The sequence below is a fragment of the Caretta caretta genome, chromosome 5, assembly GCF_965140235.1.
Source record: "Caretta caretta isolate rCarCar2 chromosome 5, rCarCar1.hap1, whole genome shotgun sequence".
Lineage (NCBI taxonomy): Eukaryota > Metazoa > Chordata > Testudines > Cheloniidae > Caretta > Caretta caretta.
This window is the reverse complement of record NC_134210.1, coordinates 76,528,084-76,552,356: the sequence shown is the minus strand read 5'-3', so window position 1 is coordinate 76,552,356 and position 24,273 is coordinate 76,528,084. Positions and strand designations below refer to the sequence as shown.

General features: G+C 40.0%; 1 protein-coding gene across 3 annotated transcripts in view; it reads right to left on the bottom strand.

Moving 5' to 3' along the window:
- DMXL1 (Dmx like 1) overlaps positions 1-24,273 on the bottom strand; it is a 143,557-nt gene that overhangs the window by 45,841 nt on the left and 73,443 nt on the right. For 2 of the 3 annotated variants that reach the window (XM_048850819.2, XM_048850822.2), the window contains 8 exons: positions 23,618-23,715; positions 22,474-22,639; positions 21,182-21,434; positions 18,429-19,519; positions 17,925-18,116; positions 10,569-10,645; positions 10,250-10,374; positions 9,682-9,930 (listed from right to left, as the gene is read on the bottom strand). In XM_048850819.2, coding sequence (XP_048706776.2) covers positions 9,682-9,930; positions 10,250-10,374; positions 10,569-10,645; positions 17,925-18,116; positions 18,429-19,519; positions 21,182-21,434; positions 22,474-22,639; positions 23,618-23,715 — 2,251 coding nt within the window. Of the gene's footprint in view, positions 1-9,125; positions 9,240-9,681; positions 9,931-10,249; positions 10,375-10,568; positions 10,646-17,924; positions 18,117-18,428; positions 19,520-21,181; positions 21,435-22,473; positions 22,640-23,617; positions 23,716-24,273 lie in introns of all 3 variants that reach the window. The other variant, XM_048850824.2, reaches the window with a different exon arrangement.

The window sequence follows — 24,273 nt, the reverse complement described above, 5'->3', positions numbered from 1 at the left end:
AGCAGATCTTCTGCAGCTACATATGCCTCCACAGAGGTTACTACTGAAATAGGTCTTTGCTCCGCTTAAGCGGACAGCTCCAGCATCAGCACCAAGGAAGTAGTTGGCCTCAATTGTCCCGGCATTGGAACCCGAGTCAAAGGTTCTGGCTTGACTAAGTCACTAGGATGGAGCACTGTGGAGTGGCAGGCCTAAGGGTGCACTCTGTCTTCAGTACCAAAGTGGCCAGCCTCTGCAGTTGAGGAGTCCTACACACAGGACTATGACAACATGGAAGTCATCCCCCTCTTTGGCTTTGAAGGCAGAGAGCGCTGTAAGCACTTCTGCCTCTTTGAGGAATGTCCTGGCAAGGTTATCACCTCTTGTCTCCTTCCCCAGTTAAGGCCAAGGGAGCACTCCCTATAGTCAACTGAGGCAGTAGCAAAGCCAGGTGAGGAGCGGCCTCTATGAGGATGAACCTGAGGTGTTTTTCTCTCTGCTTTCTAGTTCTAGTTTTGAAGCTCTAGTAAGTTGTACACTCATCTCTTATGTGACCTTTTCACAAGCATTTAAAATGGAAAGAGTGAGGGATGCTCACGGACATGAACTTTTGACACCTGGAACAGGACTTGAAGCCAGGGGCCATGGCATAGGCTCCCCCAGTACCGGGCAGAGCCCAGCATCCACTAACAATCAGATTAAACTATACAGGAAAAAAGACAACAAGAAAGAAAGGAGGCCCAAAGGACCCAAAGCGAGTATCACAGTCTAACAACTGTAAATGGCAAGTTCACAGTGGGAATGAGCAAACAGCAAGTTCTGGCCACCAACGGTAAGAAGGAACTGAAGAATGGGGAAGGCCCTCCATCCTTTGTACACCTGGCGCGAGGCATAAGAGACATGTACGGCCGCCTGCATGGGAACCACGAGGGAAAACTCTGGCACCAGTGCATGAGACATACATACACCTAGTACAAAGCACATATGCAATCACTTGAAGAAAAATGTTTATAATTATGAGCAGAGCTCATTTTACGACAAGGGAATTTTCTACTATGCATTTTCATTTTATTTTATTCTACATTTTCAAACGTTCATAACTCTGGTTAATCAAAACTAGATTTTTTCAATCCAATCAAAAGGCACTAAGCTCTGAAAGGAGTACTGTCTGTTCCAAGTTTCAAGCTTAAGCTATTTTTTGCTACAGTCCTGTCTTAAGAGTGGTTTAGTTTTTTGTTTTTTTTAAATGGGAACAATTTTTAACTCTTACAAAATTCGAAGAGGCTGAAGGGATTTCACTCCCACTTCCAAAAAAGGAAATACACTTTCAGGCATGAAACAAAACATGGAAAGTTCCTACTGAAAACCGTCAGAATCCAATGATCATGTGAAAACAGGAAGGGGTTGTTTCTATTGTGATATGCTTTACAAATGAAACTGTAATGTATGTTTAACTCAGCATCTGCTACAAGCGGAAAACTAGACTTCATGTTGAACCTAAGATAGCTACTTTTGAACTGTGCATATTCTGTCACCACATTGCTACAACAGAACAGTGTGGCTAAGTAGAAACATATTTCCCCTTACGGATACTGTTTAGAATTCACTTACCTGAATTAATGATGCAAATCTATATGCTGTAATACAATGTTTCATATTTTGTTGTTTAAAGATTATCAGCCAACTCAAATAGCATGCACGTGCATCATTCAATGTGTAATTTTAGCTTCGGCACAAAAAATGAAACTTACTCCAATGTTTAAATGAAGCAGAAAAAGAAAACTGTTCTGAGATACAGAAATAAACAAATTTGTAAGTTTTTTTAAAAGTGTATTTCAAAAATCAATTGCTATATTATCAGTTGCTATTTCTGATAACCTGTGGTGGTATTTTCCTCTAGCATTTTGCCAGCTAGCCCTTGGTCACTCGTCTGATACTTTAGAGAGCTGAATTTAGAATGAGTTTTAACTAATATAAGTGGCTTGACACATACACCATGTGTGACCTACTTTTGCACATTCTGAAACAATCATTTGATAATCCTTTGAGTTCATAAGCATATTTTTTTAAAAATCCGTATGTGGTAGGTTATGAAAGCTTGTCTCTCACCAATAGAAGTTGGTCCAATAAAAGGTATTACCTCATCCACCTTCTCTCTCTTGATTACATATCATTTAGGATCTTAAATCATTAGCTACCTTTAATAGTAAAGTCAAATTTAATGTGTATAGTTAGCTACAAGACAAAGTTTATCAATTTAAAAGAAATTTGAGATTGTGATTTTGAACTTAATCTTAATATACTCAGAATCTGAAAAAATGCATCTTCATTCCCAATAAATTAAATTTACAACACTGATACAAATTAGCAAATGGCACTTTTTAGGAGTAAAAAAAAAAATTACAATTTTTTTAAAAGCAGGCAAATTTAAAATAGGAGGCAGATTAAAAAAAAAACAGTCTGTGAATCCAGATGTCCTACTTTAGATGACAGTATAGAAGTTACAGTAAAATGTGACGACAATGGAGTACCATGCATTGGTACAGGGATGGTTTCCAGTTTGGCAACATGCTGCCCAGTATAAAATCAATGGTACCTCAAAATACTTTTGTCTGGCTGAACACCAACCTTCGAAAATAACTACTATTATTTCTGGAAAAACAAAGGATTTTGCTCTTACCTTGTAAATTTACCACTCAGACAGCTGAAATTTGGACCTCTGTTCCTCTTTTTTCTGACTCAAGAAGTCCCATTCCTTATTTTCCACTAAGCAACTTCCTGTAGTACTTCCCTTTCTTGCTAGAGTCTCCTTTTTAGCCAGAGACTCCATTCCCTCAAAACAATCAAGAAGACTATAAAATTGAACAGCATTACCTGGCTGGGACCCTTAGACTGGTTCTCTCTTTTGCAAAAAGTGAATTTACAAATTAAAACCAAAATTCTCCTTTCTTCAGCAGCTCCCACAGAGTCCCTCTCCAGCCCACCCCCATCGGGAATCTGGGCTATGCCTGGCAACACGCAGCACAAACAAGAGTTGGATTAATTTACATGGGAATTTAGAGGACATTGTCTGGTATGTGTTGTCATCGGTCCCGTAACACAAAGAAAAAATGTTCATCGATTACCATTTTGCTATCCAGAAGACAACCCATCTGCCCAAGACATGGAGACGGACAGAAAAAGGTATGACTTTCAGAAGGCAGCCTCTTGCCCCCACCACACGTAGTCCTTCTGCAAAGTATATTTACAAGAAGGAAGTATGTAGCCACTTGAGTATGACAGAAGATGTCTTTCCCCACCCAAAAGCAGGAAGAGGAAGTCAGACTGCCAAAACTCCTGGTTTCTGTGGCCATAGCACATAATGTCCACAAAGTGCTTGAGGGACTTAGAAGAGGAAAAATGAATGAACTGAACCTTATGAAATCTCAAGTTCACCTTAAGAAGGAAGCTGGGAACCATACTCCGTGTTCATCTTATTATACATATCAGTTTTACTAACACCGTGCAGACAATCAACATGGGTTTGCTCTAATGGTCAATCCTTGAGCAGTCTATCTCAAACCCAGCCTTGTGGTTCTACAGGTCATTCATGCACTACTCTCCAAGTTCTGGTAACCGACTTCAGCTACTGGCAGGCACTCCTCCCCATTTAGTCCCTACTCTTCTCTTTCCATTCTTCCACTCTCCTCCCTCCCAACTCCACCAATATGGTTGGTCTCAACAAAATGAAAGTTGTTAAAAATTCCAGTATCTGAAGTGGTCTGGGAGCTTTAAATATTAGGATCTTAAACACCCTCGACTTGCCTTGCAAGCTACAACACGGAAAGGGGTGGTGGGGCAAACCACAAGGTTCAATTGAAGTAATTTATTAGAAATTCAGAGAGTGTTTCATGACAGTGGTTTTGGTATTCCTGGTGCGCATGCACACTTGCTCCATACACAGGCATTAGGTCCAAAGGGATGGCAAATCTGGCATTACAGTGTGGGTTGCAACAGCTTGATGAGGGCCCTGGTTCTCTGAAATCTTGTGGTTGTGGAGCAAAAGACAGCCACAACAAAGGAAAATGACGTTTTTCATTTTCCCCATAAATGGGTAGCAAAGGAGGTACTCACATTCCTTTCCAACTACCTTAACTTTCCAAAGTTTCTTGAAAAGTTTTCTGAGAACGATGATGAATTCAAGTTTTGTGGTTCAGTGATAAGCTAATGGAATCGTTTTAATGTTAAAAATATTTTCTGGTTTTGAAGTGTTAATTCCTCTTCTGGTATGTCACACAACATTTGAGAACTGATGGAAAAAGTAAACCCTGATGAATAATAGTGAAGTGGCTCCATTTAATCTACAAGACAAGATGGACAGGTATCTGGGATCACAGATCTGTCTTTAAAAGGTTTTAAAAATGCTCAATAAAAGAAAATTATCAACCAAGCATTTTCAAGCGACTCAGAATTTCACTAGCACTCAGTGTTCAATCCAAATGCTATCATGCTTACCGCAAACAGCAACATTTTCATTATCATTCCTTAGTTGTGGAGACAAGCAATTTAAAAAAACATTTTACTTGTAATCTGAAGTCCAAAATGACTATTTGAATGAATGTTAAAAATCATTCCTACAAAAGACTTGATTTGAGAAAATTCTTGTTTTTCATTTACAGTAATACTCAAAAGCAACTGAGCACATGAAATGAAGTATGGATTTCTAACTGTTATAAAACAAAAGCGAGTATCAAAATTGTTCTGCAGAACTCTTATTATGGAGAAATTCTTATTTCTCTATGTAAGTTGCACAGAATTCAATCAGAAAATTGAATCAGAAATTATTCAGGAAACTAGACTGAAACTCTCCAAATGGTCCTGGAAATGTATCGTATCTTTTCACCTACCGTTTTATCATGATGGATAACGGAAAGACTAATACTTCATATACATAAAATAACAATTCCCAGGGGAGATGGAAACATTTTACAAGGCTGCCAAAATATGTAAACTTAAATTAAGCGTGTCTCAAAAATAATATTTGAAAAATATGTTCCATCTTTACTTAATAGAATTAAGGAGTCTATTTCCTTGCGAGAAGTGATATTCAAAACACCTAAAGCAGTGCAAGGATGCTGCTTTATGTGCTTGGGGTGTAAACTATTCCAAGGGAATCTGAATTTTGAACGGTTAGTCTTGGCAAATGAACAAAACAAACTTTAAAATTTGATTTAAAATGTAACTGACATTAAAACTACACATTTATTTCTGTCACTAGCTCTGAGATTTTAAGCAACACTTGAAAAAACTTTCCTCACATCAGCTTAAGTATGTTCCACAAAGATACATGTTTTGGGCATGGAAGATATTGAACTCAACTTATGGGGAGCTCAGTATCCACATTCAGACAAATGCCCAAAGTCAGACAAATATCTGAACAAATATCAAAGAAAAATGCATACTCCACATTTCTCAGAGGATCAGAAGTCTTTTGGGACGTCTGATTTCTTTATGAACTCTGGATGGCACAGAGGAACCAAGATGAAGCTTAAAGTTTGATGCTGAGTGATGCTCATGTGGACACAATCTAACCTTAAAGAATGAGTTCTCCCATTACCGCAACTCTCCCCATGAGATAAGAAAGCATCTTTTGACATCCTTAATTTGTGGGAACGAAAATGTTGACAGGGTTCTGAAAAAAAAAAAAAAACTTCCAGAAAAATAACGCAGGTGTTTATCAGGTATTTCATTTTTGAACTAGTATGCTATTATGAAGTATTTACATGCATACCTGAATTTTTTTTTTTTTTTTTTTAATACTGGAAACATTAGTCTTTAATTTCAACCTGTGAGTGAAAACTTAACAAAATGTAAAAGGGAAATGATGAGGAAAAAAAGACAGGCAGAATTATTGGGCAATATATTTGAAAGTTACCGAACAGTCCAGAAGGAAAGCTGAATGGGAGTCAGTAGTGACTGGATAAAGTGGGATGACTAATGTGTCACTGGATGCTGGAGAGATCAGATGATGGAGATAGCTAGAATTCCCAACTCAGACGTCGCTTCCCCCTATATCTCCCTTTTGACTCCCCCAATTTTAGCAGGACTTTGTGCTTCATTTCTTTGTTTTCTTCTTCCCGTACACACAACTGTTATTTAAGCATGTAGTATTTCAGTCATCTGCAAAGGATTTTTAGAAATTGGACTTGTGCCATTTTTTTTGGTATCACTATACTATGTATGATTTTTTTCAGAACAGTTTCTGGATTTTTTGTTTTTGCCTCATGACTTCTGTAATATCATAACTGTACTAGTTTTCCAAATCACTAGACAAGAGCCTTCCAGGGTAAAAAAAAAAAGCTCTGAACTTCCAAGGTAAAAACCAAGCAGTAAAAAACCCTAACTTTATCACCTTTCAGAACATCTTCATATGTCAAACAAAAACAAAATTAGAAGAATAAGCCAATTTTAATTTCCTTTAAGTCAACTTCAAAGGAATGAACAAAAAAAGTAACAGTTGCAGTAACTAAATCTATATATATATATATTTATAAATACCCTAATAACTAAAAAAAATCGAGGTAAATTAGATCCACTGCATTTCCTTTGTCTAAAAAATCTGTTACTTTCTCAAAGAAGGAGATCAGGTTGGTTTGGCACGATCTACCTTTTGTAAAACCATGTTATATTTTGTCCCATTTAAGTAAGGCATTTGATACCGTGCCACATGGGGAATTATTAGTTAAATTGGATAGATGGGGATCAATAGGAAAATTGAAAGGTGGATAAGGAATTGGTTGAAGGGGAGACTACAATGGGTCCTACTGAAAGGTGAACTGTCAGGCTGGAGGGAGGTTACCAGTGGAGTTCCTCAAGGATCAGTTTTGGAACCAATCTTATTTAATCTTTTTATTACTGACCTTGGCACAAAAAGTGGGAGTGTGCTAATAAAGTTTGCGGATGATACAAAGCTGGGAGGTATTGCCAATTTAGAGAAGGACAGGGATATCCTACAGGAGGATCTGGATGACCTTGTAAACTGGAGTAATAGTAATAGGATGAAATTTAATAGTGAGAAGTGTAAGGTCATGCATTTAGGGATTAACAACAAGAATTTTAGTTATAAGCTAGGGACACATCAATTAGAAGTAACGGAGGAGGAAAAGAACTCTGGAGTATTGGTTGATCATAGGATGACTATGAGCTGCCAATGCGATATGGCCGTGAAAAAAGCTAATGCAGTTTTGGGATGCATCAGAAGAGGTATTTCCAGTAGGGATAAGGAGGTTTTAGTACCGTTATACAAGGCACTGGTGACACCTCACCTGGAATACTGTGTGCAGTTCTGGTCTCCCATGTTTAAGAAGGATGAATTCAAACTGGAACAGGTACAGAGAAGGGCTATTAAGATGATCCGAGGAATGGAAAACTTGTCTTATGAAAGGAGACTCGAGGAGCTTGGCTTGTTTAGCCTAACTAAAAGAAGGTTGAGGGGAGATATGATTGCTCTCTATAAATATATCAGAGGGATAAATACCAGAGAGGGAGACGAATTATTTAAGCTCAGTACTAATGTGGACACAAGAACAAATGGATATAAACTGACCACCAGGAAATTTAGACTAGAAATTAGACGAAGGTTCCTAACCATCAGAGGAGCGAAGTTTTGGAATAGCCTTCCAAGGGAAGCAGTGGGGGCAAAAGATCTATCTGGCTTTAAGATTAAACTCGATAAGTTTATGGAGGAGATGGTATGATGGGATAACATGGTTTTGGTAATTAAATATTCATGGTAAATAGGCCCAATGGCCTGTGATGGGATATTAGATGGGGTGGTATCAGAGTTACCCAGGAAAGAATTTTCTGTAGTATCTGGCTGATGAATCTTGCCCATATGCTCAGGGTTTAACTGATCGCCATATTTGGGGTCGGGAAGGAATTTTGCTCCAGGGCAGATTGGAAGAGGCCCTGGAGGTTTTTCGCCTTCCTCTGTACCATGGGGCAAGGTCACTTGCTGGAGGATTCTCTGCTCCCTGAAGTCTTTAAACTACGATTTGAGGACTTCAATAGCACAGATATAGGTGTGAGGTTTTTTGCAGGAGTGGTGGGTGAAATTCTGTGGCCTGCGTTGTGCAGGAGGTCAGACTAGATGATCATAATGGTCCCTTCTGACCTAAATATCTATGAACCTATAATAACTAGAATCTTTTTGTAAACTTCTGAGTAAAGCCTCCAAACAAGCCATCTATGTCAAGTTGTATGTCCCCATTTTAGAAAGGCTGAAACTGTCAAACAAGCCCAATGTCTTAAGACAGTGCTGCAGAGAAACAATGGTCAGATGCAGGATTAGAACGCCAAATCCTGATCCCAAAACTCCTGAGCCTAACTATTCTAATAAATATATGTCTTATGAAATGCATACAAAATGCAAATTTATTAGATTTAATCAAAAACAGAGTTAAATTTCTAGATTTACCCGGGTTCCAAGGTCTGTGACACATCTAGAACTACACAAAAGTGGATATTAATTCTGCAGTAATAACTCACTAAAATATGTATATTTACATTTATATAAAGTTCTCTTTATCAAGGCATTTACATGAATATCATGTTTAAAATTATCCTAAACTCTGTATCGATAAACTAATAATTTGCACTAAAGAAAAATGTATTTTAAACAAAGAAATCAATCGATCTCAGGACAATTTAGAATTCATGTATTTACAATATTCATTATTTGTTTGCTATTCTAAAGGATTCTCTCTAGTTACTAAAAATATTTTAAGTATACAAAAAGTGAGAAATTGTCACTTTTGGTGTCTTGGATGAACACTTAGAAATCCACAGTCATCACTACCCATATATCCATTTGATGCAAAACAAGCAGCCTCCATAAACTAGGATTTGAAACACTTCTGATGATGCCAAACCATGGTTTGAGCAATGTTATTTTTATATTTAAAATTGGTTTAAATTGAAGCATAGCAAAAATGCTACAAATGTGTCAATTTTTTTGACTTGTAATCCAATTGCGGATGAAACAAAAAATGCTGATCAGTTCTTAAATTCAGGCTCATGGCTTGCGATCAGAAATTTTTCTTCACCTGTTTTATTTCTATATATGCAAACTGTTTTTACAGACCTAAATACTAAAGCTAATATCTTGCCTGCATGTTTGGTAGGACTATGAGTACTGATGGCAGCAAGGGATTTGGAAAACCCCACGCATTCCACAGAGAACACTACTACCTGGTGTGGGCTAGGCATAGAGAAGTGCCTACCTGCCAAAGAGAGAAAACATACACTGTACTTGCAGTAAAGGAACATAGATAAGGCTACTGTGTCAGGAGAGAGTCAAAAGCGGAGCTCTTCAAGAACCATTTTTAATATTCTATTTTCTACACTCTGGCATAACTGAAAAAGAAGCAGTATAAAAGATTAACCCTAAATCTGCTTTTATAGGATTAAAAATTCACAGAAGTGCATGTCATTACCATTCACTCCCCTCTTGTATTTTATTCTATAGAACAACAGCTCCACTAAGTGTTAGAGCAATTTACTGTATTGTCTTTTTAAACATTGCTTTGAACATGAACTAGAGTAAGGTACCCAATGAATTTCTACTCAAGACAAGCTATTTTGTGTGGTAATTAAGAAGTTTTTTTCAGAAATATTTAAAAAATCCCTAAAAGACAGGTAAGTAAAAAAAAAGCGTAAGCTAACCAGTTTTTGTTGTCTGTTGCATCTGTCCTCTGCTAGGAATATGAGCTCCTCCACCAAAGACAGCAGACCACATTTTGTCATTAAAAGGATGGGCCATAATTCTATACAATTCACTGCTGGAATGCGTTGCTAGTCCATGAATGAAGAGACTAAGGTAGACTGCTGTTAGAATTTCGCAAAGTAAAACTGTGAGTCCTGGCTGGGCTTCCTCGCCAGCAGAATTCAAAAGACGTATCAGAGCTGTTATTCCTAAAATATAAAAATAATAGGAGGTAAATACTATCTTGTCTATAATCAAAGATGCATGATATAATCAAATGTATGAATCCTTTTACTTATTTGGAGGACAAAATGTAGACATTAAAGAATAATTAAAGTTATATTAAAAGACTCCAGAAGGAAATAAAATGTACTTAGCTTTTGCTTTTTAGCACCGTTTTACAGGTTAGTGTATAAAACACATCATTAATCAGTAGTCCAATAATCTACTCAAACATAAGCAAAAAGCTACGTTAAAAGAACTTTACAACTTTCAAGTCAAGCACTCAAAATTACAATTACTAGATACCTGGCCACAGAGCTGGAGACGTATTGGGAGTTACAGTTTCATCTAAGCTTGTTCTTAGAGTATGTCGCTGAGTAAGCAGCAGTGTCTGGTATACTGTTCCAGTAAACTGGTTTGCTTGTAATGAACTGTGGAAAAGAAACAACAAGCTATGTTTATATAAAACACTGCAATTCTGTTTACAATTGGCTAATACACAGTACTCACAATATGACAGAGCTACACAGACAGTTTTTAGGTGCACTGTTTATACATCAAACTGTTAGTATAGTGAGCTAATGCCCTGGCTGTGCTCCAAAGTCTGCTTTTTATAGTTCTTTACCTGTAGCTGTGGCCACCACAAAGGCACTGGTAGATGCAGGCAGAGAGTGATGCTGCTAAGGTATGCATTACATGTATCTGGAAGACAAAGTATTTACAGTACAGATTACACTACAAATTGAACATTTGTATAGGTTACTCTCACTCATTAAAATACTTCAAGAGGCCAAAACCACCATGAATGCGACAAAAATTGTATGCCTAGTCCTGAATGGAAGTCTCTGATACTATGTTTATGTCACCTTCTATGCCAAACAAGAAAGTGACCAATAATGGAGTTATATCTGGCAGCAACTTTTAATATAATGTATTTAAACAGAAACAGGTGATATATTTCTAACAGATCAGAAAGCAAATTTAGCTATTCCATTACAGCTGAATTTTGCTAATTTACAATACTGACTGGGGGGACCCACAGTGAATTAGAAAGTCCAATCCTGAAAACACAAGTTTTGAAGGAAACGGGGCTACACAGATGAGCAAGTTATACATACATTGAAGTGTTTGTAGAATTGATTTCTAAATAAAAAAAAGCAAGAACATTGCATTGCCAAATGCCTATTAGCCAAGAGTAGTTTGAGTTTCTAGTATTTATGGAACTTCACAAAGTAGATTCCACTAAAATCATGCATATAAACACATAACCAAGTTTTAAGGAAGAACCAGATTGGAAAGCATATTACAATTAAGCATATTGCACAATCAACTAGAAAGAATTACAATCAAGCTTGTTAGTATGCTGCCTCTTGACAGTTGCCTCAGATTGGAGCTCTTGAATAAAGAACTGCAGTGACATTTAGTTTTTTTGGACTGATCTTTGCTGCAGCCCTAAGCCACATACACACAGTTTATTATGGATTGCATTGAACAGGCTCATTGTTGTCCTAGCACACACACACATTTTATATTCTGTCTCAAAGTAAATTAACGACGGGGGTGGGGAAGAAAAAAAAAGGGATTTCCTTTTAATTTATTCTTTGATAAAAGCATCAGTTAATTAAGTTACACAAATACTATCCTTCATATAAACATCTTGTACATTATCCCATAGGATAATAATTTTAAAATATGAGGCTGCGATTTTCCAAAAGGTGCCCAGAAGATTTACGTGCCTAGTTCCCATTGAAAGTAAATGGGAGCTGGTGCCTAACACTCGTAAGCTTCTTAGATAATCATTGCCCAGTACCCTGGAAAGTATTAAATTTAATTTTTATTCAAAAGCAACTAAGGAGGGAATCTTGCAAAGAAAAAGAAAATGTTTTTTGGGAAATATTTTATCATTGCATAAAGATGCACTGCTTCATGTCATAGATGTTTTGTAATTTTTAAGCAGTAATTACAGGGCTTGTTATTTTTTTATTTTTTATTAATTGTCAAGTTATCAGCTTTATTTAAATAGAAGCAGGGAAGAAAGTTAATATAAAATAAGATTTTATACTGAAGTATCAGGAACTCTTGATTCATTCAAAACAGTACAAAAATGAAAGAAAAAAGTTATCTATCTTTTGTAACGGTTGTTCTTTGAGATGTGTTGCTCATCTCCAGTCCATTCTAGAGTCCACTGTGCGTACCCATGTGCACAGTTGTCGGAGATTTTTGCCTTAACGGTAACTGTAGGGTCAGCTGTGGTGCCCCCTTGAGTGCCGCACCCATGTGCTGGTATATAGGCCTACGCCCTCTCAGCTCCTTCTTGCCGGCAACTCTGACAGAGGGGTAGGAGGGAGGGTAATGAAATGGACATGAGCAACACATCTCTAAGAACAACAGTTACGAAGTGTAGGTAACCGGTTTTTCTTCGAGTGCTTGCTCACGTCGATTCCATTCTAGGTGACTCACAAGCAGTATCAGTGGAGGTGAACTCGGAGTTCACAGTCTAGTGGCTTGCAGTACTGCTCTACCGAAGCCAGCATCGTCCCGGGCCTGCTGGATAAGTGCGTAATGGGACATGAATGTGCGGCTGGATGATCAGTTGGCCACCCTACAAATGTCCTGGATAGGCACTTGAGCTAGGAAAGCTGCCAAAGAGGCTTGTGCCCTGGTTGAGTGGGTGGTGACAAATTGTCGAAGATAGCACCTGTGCCCGATCGTAGCAGCAGCGAATGCAGGCAGTGATCCAAGAAAAAATTATTTGAGCAGACATTGGATGACTTTTCATCCTGTAGGCCAACACGACGAACAATTGTGTTGACCTGTGGAATGGCTTGGTCCTTTCAATGTAGAAGGCTTGCTCCCTCCTGATGTCTTGGGAATGCAACCTATGCTCCTCCTCCGACGTATGCAGTTTTGGAAAAAAGACAGGTTAGTAAAGGTCCTGGCCCGTATGAAACTGTGAGACCACCTTTGGCAGGAAAGCCGGGTGAAGCCACAGCTGGACCGTCTTTGTAAAAGACTGTATAGAGGTAAGCGTCCTAATCTCAGAGACCCAGCGGGCAGATGTTATTGCAACCAAGAACACAACCTTCCAGGAAAGGACAGGAGAGATCCGGAAGCCAGTGGCTCGAAGGGAGGCCCCAGGACTTGCGACAGAACAAGATTCAAGTCCCACAGAGGGACGGGTTCCCTGACGTGCGGGTAGAGGTGCTTGAGGAACCTGGCAGTCACGTCCTGGGCGAAAACCAATCTACCCTGGAGCAGCGGATGGAAGGCAGAGATAGCAGCCAAGTGGACCTTGATAGATGAAATGGACAGGCCTTGGGAGCTTGAGTTGCAGAAGACTGTCCAGGATTAACTGCAGCGAGACCTCTAGGGCCGAATGCCTTTATCCGAGATCCAACAAGTGAACCACTTCCATTTGGACAGGTACGTCGCTCTAGTGGAGGACTTTCTGCTGCCCAACGGGACCTGCTGGACACCAGCCGAGCATTCCTGCTCCTCTGCATTTAACCATGCAGCAGCCAAGCCGCCAGGTGCAGCGCTGCTAGGTTCAGATGCAGAAGACTGCCGTGGTTTTGTGACAGCAGGTCCAGCCTGAGCGGTAGCTGTAACGGAGCAGCCACTGAGAGGCCCAGCAACATGCTGAACCAGTGCTGGCTCAGCCCAGCTGGCACTATGAGGATCACCTTCGCCCTGTCCTGCTTGATCTTCATGAGGACCCTGTAAATTAACAGCAAGGGGGGGGGGGGAAGAGGTGTACAACTGAGCAGGGTGTAACTTGAGGATATTACTTGGAGCACCCAACAGTCCGAGGTTGTTAGGATATAGATATTCAGGCCTGTCTGTAAAGGCCTATACTCTAAGAATTTAGGTGTATTCTTATCACTTGGCTAGTGATAGAGGTATAAAAGAAAGAATCAAAACCACTGTCTGCCAGTGTAAGGGCCTTCTCTTACTGTGACAGTTTGTGGCCCTGTGCTTAGGCTCAGGCCTTTGGCTAAGCAGCAGAGGCAGCCATAAGCTGGGAAGTGAACGGTCACATCCTCACATTCCAAACTAGTCACATTGAAATAAGGTGCTATTGGGCTGTTAGGCACTATCAGGACAGGATTGTATTCCTATCACCTCCAGAGAAAGGGAAGTGCCTAGAAAATGTAAAAGGAAACTTAGTTTGATAGCATCCTGTCTGGCAAGAACTCACTTATCAATAGCTGGGATGTGAAATCCTCACTTCTGTATTGTTTTGTCATTATAGTTCCCACTTTGCTGTTGTTTGTCTGTGATTGTTCCTGTCTGCTGTATAATTAATTTTGCTGGGTGTAAACTAATTGAGGTGGTGGGATATAATTGGTTACATAATCATGTTACAATATGTTAGGATTGGTTAGTTAAATTTCAGGAAAATGATTGGTCAAGGTATAGCTAAGCAGAACTCAAGTTTTACTATATAATCTGTAGTCAATGAGGAAGTGAGGGGGGGGGTGGGGGTGGGCATGTGGGTGTGTGAGATGGGAACAGGGAATGGGGGTAAGAAAATTGGAATCATGTTTTGCTAAAGGGGGAAATGGGAACAGGGAATGGGAGTAAGGAAGTTGGAATCATGTTTGGCTAAGGGCAGGAATGGGAACAGGGACACAGGTGTAAGGCTCTGTGGTGTCAGAGCTGGGAAGGAGGATACTAAGGAAGGAAACTGTAATCATGCTTGCTGGAAGTTCACCCCAATAAACATCGAATTGTTTGCACCTTTGGACTTCGGGTATTGTTGCTCTCTGTTCATGCGAGAAGGACCAGGGAAGTAAGTGGGTGAAGGAATAAGCCCCCTAACAGAGGTCAGCCCAGACCAGGCTGACCAGAAGGGGCAGAGGTGGCTGAGGAAAGAGTGGGAGGGTCGATCCTGTGAGGTGACTGGGATGTCATCCTCAAGTGCACCCTCAAAATGATGGCTTCTGGCCTCCTGGGTTTCTGGAAAGGCAGGCTGAGCAGATGAATGGGAAGACGACATGTGTCACACTTAGACCCCTTGTCTCTATCCTTGTTCCAGTAGGTGCCCCGCTGGGGAGTCCCGCAGGACCTAGACTGCGGAGGAAGCAGAGGGCAGAATGGCTTCCTGGCCTGCTAAGGAGTATGGAGGCCCAAGGAGCGGAGGGTGGCATGGGAATCTTTTGAAAGTTCATGAGCTCATGGAAGAGCCCCGTCCCCACAAACGGGAGGTCCTGTATAGTGGCCTGCATCTCCTGGGAAAACCCAGAGGACTGCAACCAGGAGCTGTGCCTCATGGCCACTGCAGAGGTGACCACCCTGGCTGCTGAGTCAGTTGCATCCCAGGCCATCTGAAGGGCTCCCCTTGCCACGGCTGTGCCTTCATCCACCAAAGCAGCAAACTCCTGGGCCCAGTCCTGCAGGAGGGCCTCCTTGAATTTGCTAAGGAAGTCCCACAGGTTAAAATTGTACCTGCCTAACAGGGCCTGGTGGTTAGACACCCAAAATTTCAGGCTGTCAAATAAATCTGTCTGCCAAATAAGTCCAGTCTCTTGGCATCTTTGTTTTTCAGCGTACCACTGATTGGCCATGCTTCTCCCTTTCATTAACAGCGGACACGACCAGTGATGTTACTGGTGGGTGTGCGTACAAATATTTGAACCCTTTTGCAGGAACGTAGTACTTCTTTTATGCCTTCTTAGAAGTAGGCAGAATTAAAGAGGGGGTTTGCCACAGTGATTTGGCAATCTTCAGGACCCCCGGGTTGGCCAGGCAGGGTGACCCGGGCTGGTGTGGAAGAGGATATAATGTTAAAGAGGTCATCAAACTCCTCCACAACCTCCTCAACTTGTAAGTTCAAGTTGGTAGCCACCCTCTTAAGGAGGGCCTGGTTCTCCTGGAATTTGTTGGGGGGCTGCCCGTTTGGGAGGGGCCTGCCACCACTTCGTCTGGAGACGACAACGACGAAGGAGGGGCGGGTTCTCCTTCTTTCTCCGGAGATGGCTTCTTAGGAGCTGGAGTCCAGTGCGCTGCCCCCTGTCAGATTTGGTACCATGTTCCAACCCCGGTGACATGGATGGTTTGTCCAAGACTGCCAGGGAGGACTGGTGGGAATACGGGACCGGCATTACAGGAATGCCCCACAGGTTCCAGTATGGCCATTGAGCAGGCCATCGTCCCTGTTGCCATGCCATTGCTGCAGGCACCGTGCCAGCTTTGTGGGTCAGTGGCAAATCACCCCTCTTTGGCAAGGGGCTGATCTCCTGGTCTGAGTTCGACCATTGCCCTCCTGGCGACCAGGGCGGAGCCTTCGAGGTCTGAGTCTGCCAACTGACTCTGGTCAGCGACCAGCGAGATGAAGGTGAGGATCGGTGCCTGCCCAATGAGTGGTATGGGGGGGGGAAGGAGGCTTGGGGGGATGGAGACCAGTCCCATGACTGGGAGCAATCCCGCCTCAGTGGGGACCGACATCTGGGAGACCGTCTGGGTGAGGGTGACTTGTGCCATGGCTATCTTTGACGGGAAGCTCGCCAGTACCAGTAGTACGGGGACCAGGGCCTTGATTCCAGTGTCCCATGTGTCATAGGGGGAGAGCGTAGCATGGGTGACCTGGGTCTTCTTGCCCGAGATGGGAAGGCAGTGCCAGGAAGGTCCTAGGCCACAAAGATGGGGGTCTACGCCTGTGGTCCGGGGACCGAGGATGCTCCACTGCCCTATGGCGCCGCCCCATGACCGACTTGCCCTTAGCTGTTAGGGACTTAGCTGAGTCCTGCACTTGGCCAGACTGTTTGTTCTTTAGCTGCCCGGGCCGCATCAGGCAATGAGGGCCCTAGGAGAAGCTGGGATCCCCTGCTGCTCCTGGGAGTCGGAGATGGATCGCTGGCCGGGCTGAGGGGTCAGACCTCAGTGGTACCTCTGTGAAGCCCTGGGGCGGGCACATGGCCTGACATAGGTCCTTTGCCTGAGGCCCCTTTCTCTTCCAGTGCCGGGGGGCTTTTCTTCTTTTGCCGTTTCTTCGGCACTGGTGAGGGGGATTGGTGCCAGGCGGAGCCTGGTGCTGGCAGTGCGCTCTGCATGGATGCCGAGGTGCTCAGTGTGGGATCCGAGCGGGAGGGCTCTGAGGCAGGACGAAGAGCAGCCTCCATGAGAAGGGCCCTCAGGCGGATATCCCGCTCCTTTTGGGTTCAAGGGCGAAAGTTCTTACAGATTCTACACTTCTCCTTTCTATGGGACTCCCCCAAGCACTTCAGAGACGTGTCATGGGGGTCACTAATAGGCATCGGCCTGTTGCATGATGAGCATGGTTTGAAGCTGTGGGAACGGGGTACGCCCTCCTCCGCAGTGAAGTCCCAGCGGGGAGTCTAACTACCAAACTACCCAACACTTAACTTAAAGGCTAACTACGTACAAAGACAACAGACAGTGGGCTGTTGAAGAACTGCTAATGCTCTTGCAATTGCAAGACAAGGTCCTCTGACCACCTTTCACGGGTGTTAAGAAGGAACTGAGAGGGCGTAGGGTCGACGGGTGCCCATATACCAGTGCGTAGGTGCGGTACTCAAGGAGGCACCACAGCCGACCCTATGGATTCCGCTAAGGCAAAAACCTCCGAAGACTGTGCACGTGGGCTCGCACACACCTAGAATGGAATCTATATAAGCAAGTACTCGAAGAAGAACTGCATATTGTACAACTCTTTCAAAAATTCGTACTCCTCTGCAGACATCGCACGAGGGCCCAATCCTGAGAGGTGCTCATCTACCTCAACTCCCATTTAAGTACGTCACAGTAGCTGCCCACTATCAATAAAATGAAATATTTTATTTCCAGTAATCTAGTGATTTTTAATCAAAAAGGTACAAAGAATAGGGAACGTATCTATGCATTGCATTCATTTTAGTTATAGACATAAAATGTTTCCAAGCTGTCAAAGAATCTGTTAGCTTTAAGCAAACTACAAATATGCAAAACGTACAAGCTTACCTTATTATAATAAAATACTTACCTTATTATTCTGGATATCTGGGTGAGGTGGTGAATCAAGGTTTATTACTGCATGTAATATATCATGAGTCAGGTTGCTGAGATTCAGTAATGGACTGGCCACCACTGTTTTGGCACTGGCTGTGCAGGCAAATAGGAGAGGTATAGAGTTCTGTTCTGGCAGAGGACTCTGAAGCGTTTGTATTGACTGTTCCTTTAAAAAAAAAAAACAATTATAGTTGAGCAGCTATAACTTCTTACAAGAACTAGGTTAACACTGTCTAGTTAAAAACTTTAAATCCAATTGATAGGATAAATTATTTAGAAAGAGTAAATTATATTTGCATTAATTCCTACATAATTTATGTTACAAAATTACTGGGATATAACAGGTAAGAGCACAGTTATTCATTTTTAATTTTAAAACATGGAAGAGAAAAAAGTTTAACAATGCACATGTTTTTAAAAAATTAATATCTGACAATGGTATTTAACATGCCCTGTGAAACAGGATGAAAGCACATACCTGCTGAGATTCTTGTAAAAGCAAAATCAGTTCCATCCTCACGGATGCCAACCCCCCACCATGAGACCCATGAAGTATACAGTAACTAAGAAACATCCTCAGGAGTGACTGGTATTTTAGAAGCCATTGTCGCCTTTTCTGAAAGCTTTCTCTCTGCAGCATGGCTTTTGGTTGGTCAGGTAATTCGTCAGTGTTTTCACGTAATGCAATTTCATCAACAGTCATGCTAATTCCAGGTTGTACCTCCTCTACTACAGCACTGTAGTCACAGGTTTTTTGAAGAGCTACAACTTCTCTTTCAAGCCAATGGTAAAGCTGGTACCGCAGCTTCCCACCATCTACCTCATAACCAGTGGATAGTGTACGAAGCTCTACTGTGAGAATCTTCAAGCATGCTCTAAACTTTAACTGTGCTGAGATCACATCTTCTGATGGATTTAAAAGATAATTTTCATCAACCGCACTGAAAGACTCTGAGTAGTTAGAACTAGTTTCATCTAGCTTTTCACTTATCTTCTGCAAAGGTTTCAGCTCTTTCATTACAAGAGAAGAATCTTCACTTTCTTCATCTTTGTCACTTTCCCACTTTAGTTCCAACGGTTCATCTTGGAATACTAGACTTGGTTGACTCCAATCAAAAGAAAGAGCAGAGCTTGATTGTTTGTCTGATGAACAATCTGAAGAGGATCCCAAACCATTTAGTACTGGTTGTGCCAAATCAACAATGGAACCTTTATCTTCCTTAGTCTCTAACCTTATTGGTGAAGAAGGTGAGAAGTCCTTACTAGTGTCCATTAAACTAGAATTTGTCCAAAAAGGCTTTGACTTCTTGACCACTTTTGGCATTTTTGATAACACTTCTAGAGCCAACATGGGACAGCCAGCTTTTAAATGTGCATGTGCTGTAGTGAAAAACAATCTTCTTTCACTTAAATTTATTTGGTCTGCCAGTCCATTTTCTATAGTTAGGCAAATGCGTGTTGAGGTTTCAGAAGAGCCAAAATGACGTCTCAGCAGGAGAGGATGTGTCCTTAGGTAATTATAGAAGTTGAACACTGAAGGGTCACAACTTGGGGAGGCACCATTTTCATCTGTAAAGAAATGAGAAAAATCACAACACAGAAGAATAATTCATATTGAATGTTAATCTTTACCTTCTGCCAGCTCAAACTAATTAGAAATCTATATGACCAATATAATTAATATAGGACAGGTATGTAATTTTAAGTTTGCTGTTTCTCCCTTTTCACCATCACTTCAATTTTCAGCAGTAAAGAGCAATAACTGGTTTTAGACAAAGTACAGCAACACATATTCATTGCCAGATCTGACTGCTGTCAAAGTGAATGGTAGAGCAGTTTGAATGAGAGCAGAATTGGGCCCATAGTTTGGAGGGAATATTACTCAATTTTTCATACACACTCTCATACAGTGAGATCAGTTCGGCTACAGTAATTTAGAACTCTGAATCCTAGACTTTTGTACCGTCTATAAAAGTATACAGAATCCTCCACTGCCCACTGTCAGATGGAGGTGTGTAATTTTTGTACTGTGAGAACAATTTAAACTCTAGTTTCCAGTATGTCTTACCAAAGATCATGTTAACATCGAAAATGAAAAAATAAAGTAGATGTGGTTTTTCATCCATCCTGTCCCTCACAAGACAGACAACTCCCAAAAGCACATCTTAAAACAAGTTGTTAAACAGTTTTATGACAACTATAGTACACAAAGAAGCAATTACATCGATAATATTTACATTATTTTTATATTTATATCTATATATAAATATATGCATAAAATATAAAAAAGTACAAATATATAAAAATTATACAAAACTTAGTATGCAGTTTTATCAGCCATTACAACCTGAAATACTTTGTGAAATGAAATCATTAGAATAGTGTTTTTACAATTAGTTCAAAAGGTGCTTTCAACAGCATCATCAGGATCAAGACATTGACCAGTGACCATTAGGGTGTTGGTGCATTTGAAATTCCTTAAACTAAAGCCTTTGGACTTGGGCTGTAGTCTAACCTTGAGCTAGTTCACAGTGGACTTAAAAGACCACAAATTTAACAGGTATGAAGTTAGTTAGTTTCAACAGATTTAAAACCAATGAATGCTATCACACAGTGTACATGGGGCACTCAGAGGAGTCCATATGAATCCACCACACCAAACAATTTTCCAATTTGTGTCCTTGTGGTAGACACTTCCTGAGAAGACAAGACTATCCACACAACGTAAGAATCATCATCATGTCTCTGGAGCTCTACTCTACAGCAATCAGGAAAATCGTTCCTGGGTCACAAAGATGTGGCCAATTAAGTTAGATTATATTTTCATTTTACAATTGCTGTTACAAAAAACAGCTCAAGAACAAGACTTTAGTGCTTCTTTAAAATTTAAGAGTGATTTGTCACGGACTAATTCCAGTTACACTGATTCAAGCTGACATGTTCACAATGTTAAATGGTATTGTGAATAAATTCATTCCTTTCCCATTCATGCACATTGTTATGGTTACAGTATATAGTTGTCAACAATACAAACATATTTTTACAAACATATAAACTGCAAAGGTATTTTTTCTGCCCCACTTATTAAGGTAAGCAATAAAATAGGCATCAAGTGATCTTTCTGGCTTTACAGGAGTCGACTAAAGTCAAAACAGACTTTAAAGTGTGGACTAAATTTAAGTGCAGAAATACTAGCAACTAATTTCATAGCTAACATATTTAAACTCTTACCTTCTTCATTTCCAGAAGGTTGCTTAATTAGAGTATCAAGAGCCCTGCTATAATCTTCCAAAATCCAAAAAGCCATACTTCGGAGAAAAGGGTCACAATGCATGTTTGATGAGCTCTCCTTACCAGGAAAGGCACTTCCCAAAATTCTCTTCTGCAGTATGGATTTATACATGCTAGATACTTCAAACTCTGACTCATAAAGCCTTGATATTACAAGAGCCAGCTGAATGTCACCCAATTTTTCAAGGCAGACCTAATTAAAAAAACAAACATTTTTTAAGAGACTAAATGTTAATTTCTCCTAAGGTTAAAAGTCCACCACCAAGAATACATGATTTTATGACAGGACAAAAATGTAAAATGAGCCTGCTGAAATATGGTTTCACTGAAAGTGTCCATTTTGCTCAATTCTGCAAACAATCTGACACCAATTGCAAATACATGATGACAGCAAAGTATCACCCAGTAATGTATGGAGGGTTTAGAGTTCCTGCATATAATTTACCCTCCTTACAATCTTCCAGCATGATGCATCTGGCTGGACAAACTGTGCTTGACACGATATTGTCATAACAGCATTTGCAGAATTTTGACATGACATTGTACCTTTGATTCACAGGAGAGTTCAGCTACCCAGTGAGATGTACACACAACACTTCATCAAGTTGTCCATGCTGTCCAATAAACTATACTAGACAAACCCCTATGCCCTCACTTTCCACCAACCTCCCTTCTAACTATTCAGCCAGATGGCTTTTTTCCTTGTGAAGGGATCTCTATGCTCTGGAGCCAGACTACAGCAGCACCCAAGGACCCTCCCAGTTCCAGCAACCTCCTGGGTTTCCTTATGATAGATCACTGAAAGCCTAAAAGCAACAGTTATTGGACAGACTATCTACCATTACTATCACCGAGAAATCAATTGTAGTTTTAACTTAGTATTAGGTGAAAAATGATAAAAACAAAACACATTTTTAAATCCAAGTGCAAAGTTCAGGAATAGTTGTGCATCAAAGCCTTATTAATGACATGAAAAAGTAAAAATAAAAAAAAAACAATTTTACACTGTGTGAGAAGCTTTTCAATAATGATCCAAAGGTGCAGTAATCACAAGATACAGATATAGAGAATTTCCAACAGTTGTGTCACACTAGATGATAAAATTTCAGATGCACTGTAAACCTATTTAAGATGATATCTGTAAACGTAGGAGACAAAATTATTAGAAATGACTAAAATCATCATAAAATCAGGACTATTTAAACAAATAGAAGAATCTACTATTTTATTACCTCAACTGCATCCTTCAAGTGACCAGCCAACAAGAAAAATGCTGCAGAATGTTCAAAGCGCTGTTTGCCTAATAAAGAAAAAGCATTCTTTAATGCTGCTTTACGCCATCTATCTTCAGTAAAATTGTTTCCAAAGAACTGTGTCATCTTAGTTTCTTTTTGGGACCTGCAGATTTAACAAGATAGATGAGAAAAAACTTGTTTAGTATTGTTTAACATGGAAAAGTTCATTTGTCCCAAGACCGTTCTTAAAAATAAAGTATATTACATCAAAAACCTACATTAAAAGAACATCAAGGTTTCAAAGTTGAGCACTCAAAAGTTACGAAGTGACAGAATTAAGGATGCCATGTGACTTCATTTCAGCCCCCTTGTGCATAAGCATTATGGTACAGTCTTTATTTATATGATCACATACTATTTTTGCCTCGGGACCCGTGGCCTCATTCAGTACACTCACAGAATAGTGCTCTGGAATGACTCAGGGTTGTGTAGTAGTGGATGAGGCTGCTACCAATTTAAGAGACTAAACTTTAGCCATCCACTTTTGCAAATCTTGACTAATATGTAATCTAACAACATGTAAGTTAGTCACTGCACATGTACAGTACAGTTTTGGAATTTGTATCACACTTCTTAAGGCCCTGAATGTACAATTATTAAAATATATTCTGGATTAAAATGCATATACTGTACCTATTTTAAGATTAATCAAAATAATCTCAAACACATTTTTAAATACCACAATGTGTGAATTATGAATACATCCTGCTGAAATTGAAGATTTAAAAGGAAGACTGAATTCTGAATTATAGGACTGAAAGAACATGAACCAGGCAGTCTTTTTAAACATACAGAGATTTAAAGACGGAAGAGCATCTAAACATTTTTGGCTAAAATACTTGTGTGGCAAGATCCAGTAAAAAACAAAAATGAACAGACACTTCAGAAAACACATTATGATTACTGTAGTATATGTACATACCAGTAATAGGAATTTTTGGAACTTTTTTATTGCTTTTGAATAAAAGAGGAGACAAATTATTTTTTATCAAGTGGACAGGACAATATGGAATTGTACTTAAGAGCAAATATTTACAAATCTTAGAATTTATAAAGAACGGTTTTCTTGTATGTTTCCTACCTGTATAATCCCCAAATCACAGCCTTCTTTTTCATTGCAAGGTAAAAAATAGCTGCATCAAGTGGATTGTTGTTTCGTTGAAAAGCTGCTTTAGCTACCTGTGAATATATGGTGTTTTTGTTAAATTTGTGACAAATTTAAAAGTCATCTGAAAGCACTCTCCCTAAATTGATTTAGTCGTTAAATAGTTTCATTTTAAGTAGTTCTGGTATACATGGCAAAGATCAATTTTGCCAAATTTTGCCATCAATTGATCTTAGGAATATTTTTTGCTTACGATTAACAAAAACCAATTCCTCATCAAATCAAAGTTACACTGACTTCAGGTTTTTATGATAAAAGTCAGTTATGTAAATAAAAATATTTGTTTACTTAGTCTACATTAACTCTTTTGCACTGAACATTTGGGCAGAAACTCTGATAGCTATGAAAAATAGTTCTAAGTCATCAGGAAAGGAAAAGCAGAATGGACTCATTTAATCGACAAACCAGCAAGCAGGAAACCTTGATTTAAATCTATTTTAATTGTGTTTTGCATTTGCACTTTTGTCATTTTCCAATGAAAGGTGTTTCTTATTGGTTGGTAACATTTAAAACATGTTGATTTTGCAACTATATAGAGTCTTTACACTAAAGCTGGTGCTTCCTTTTGCTAA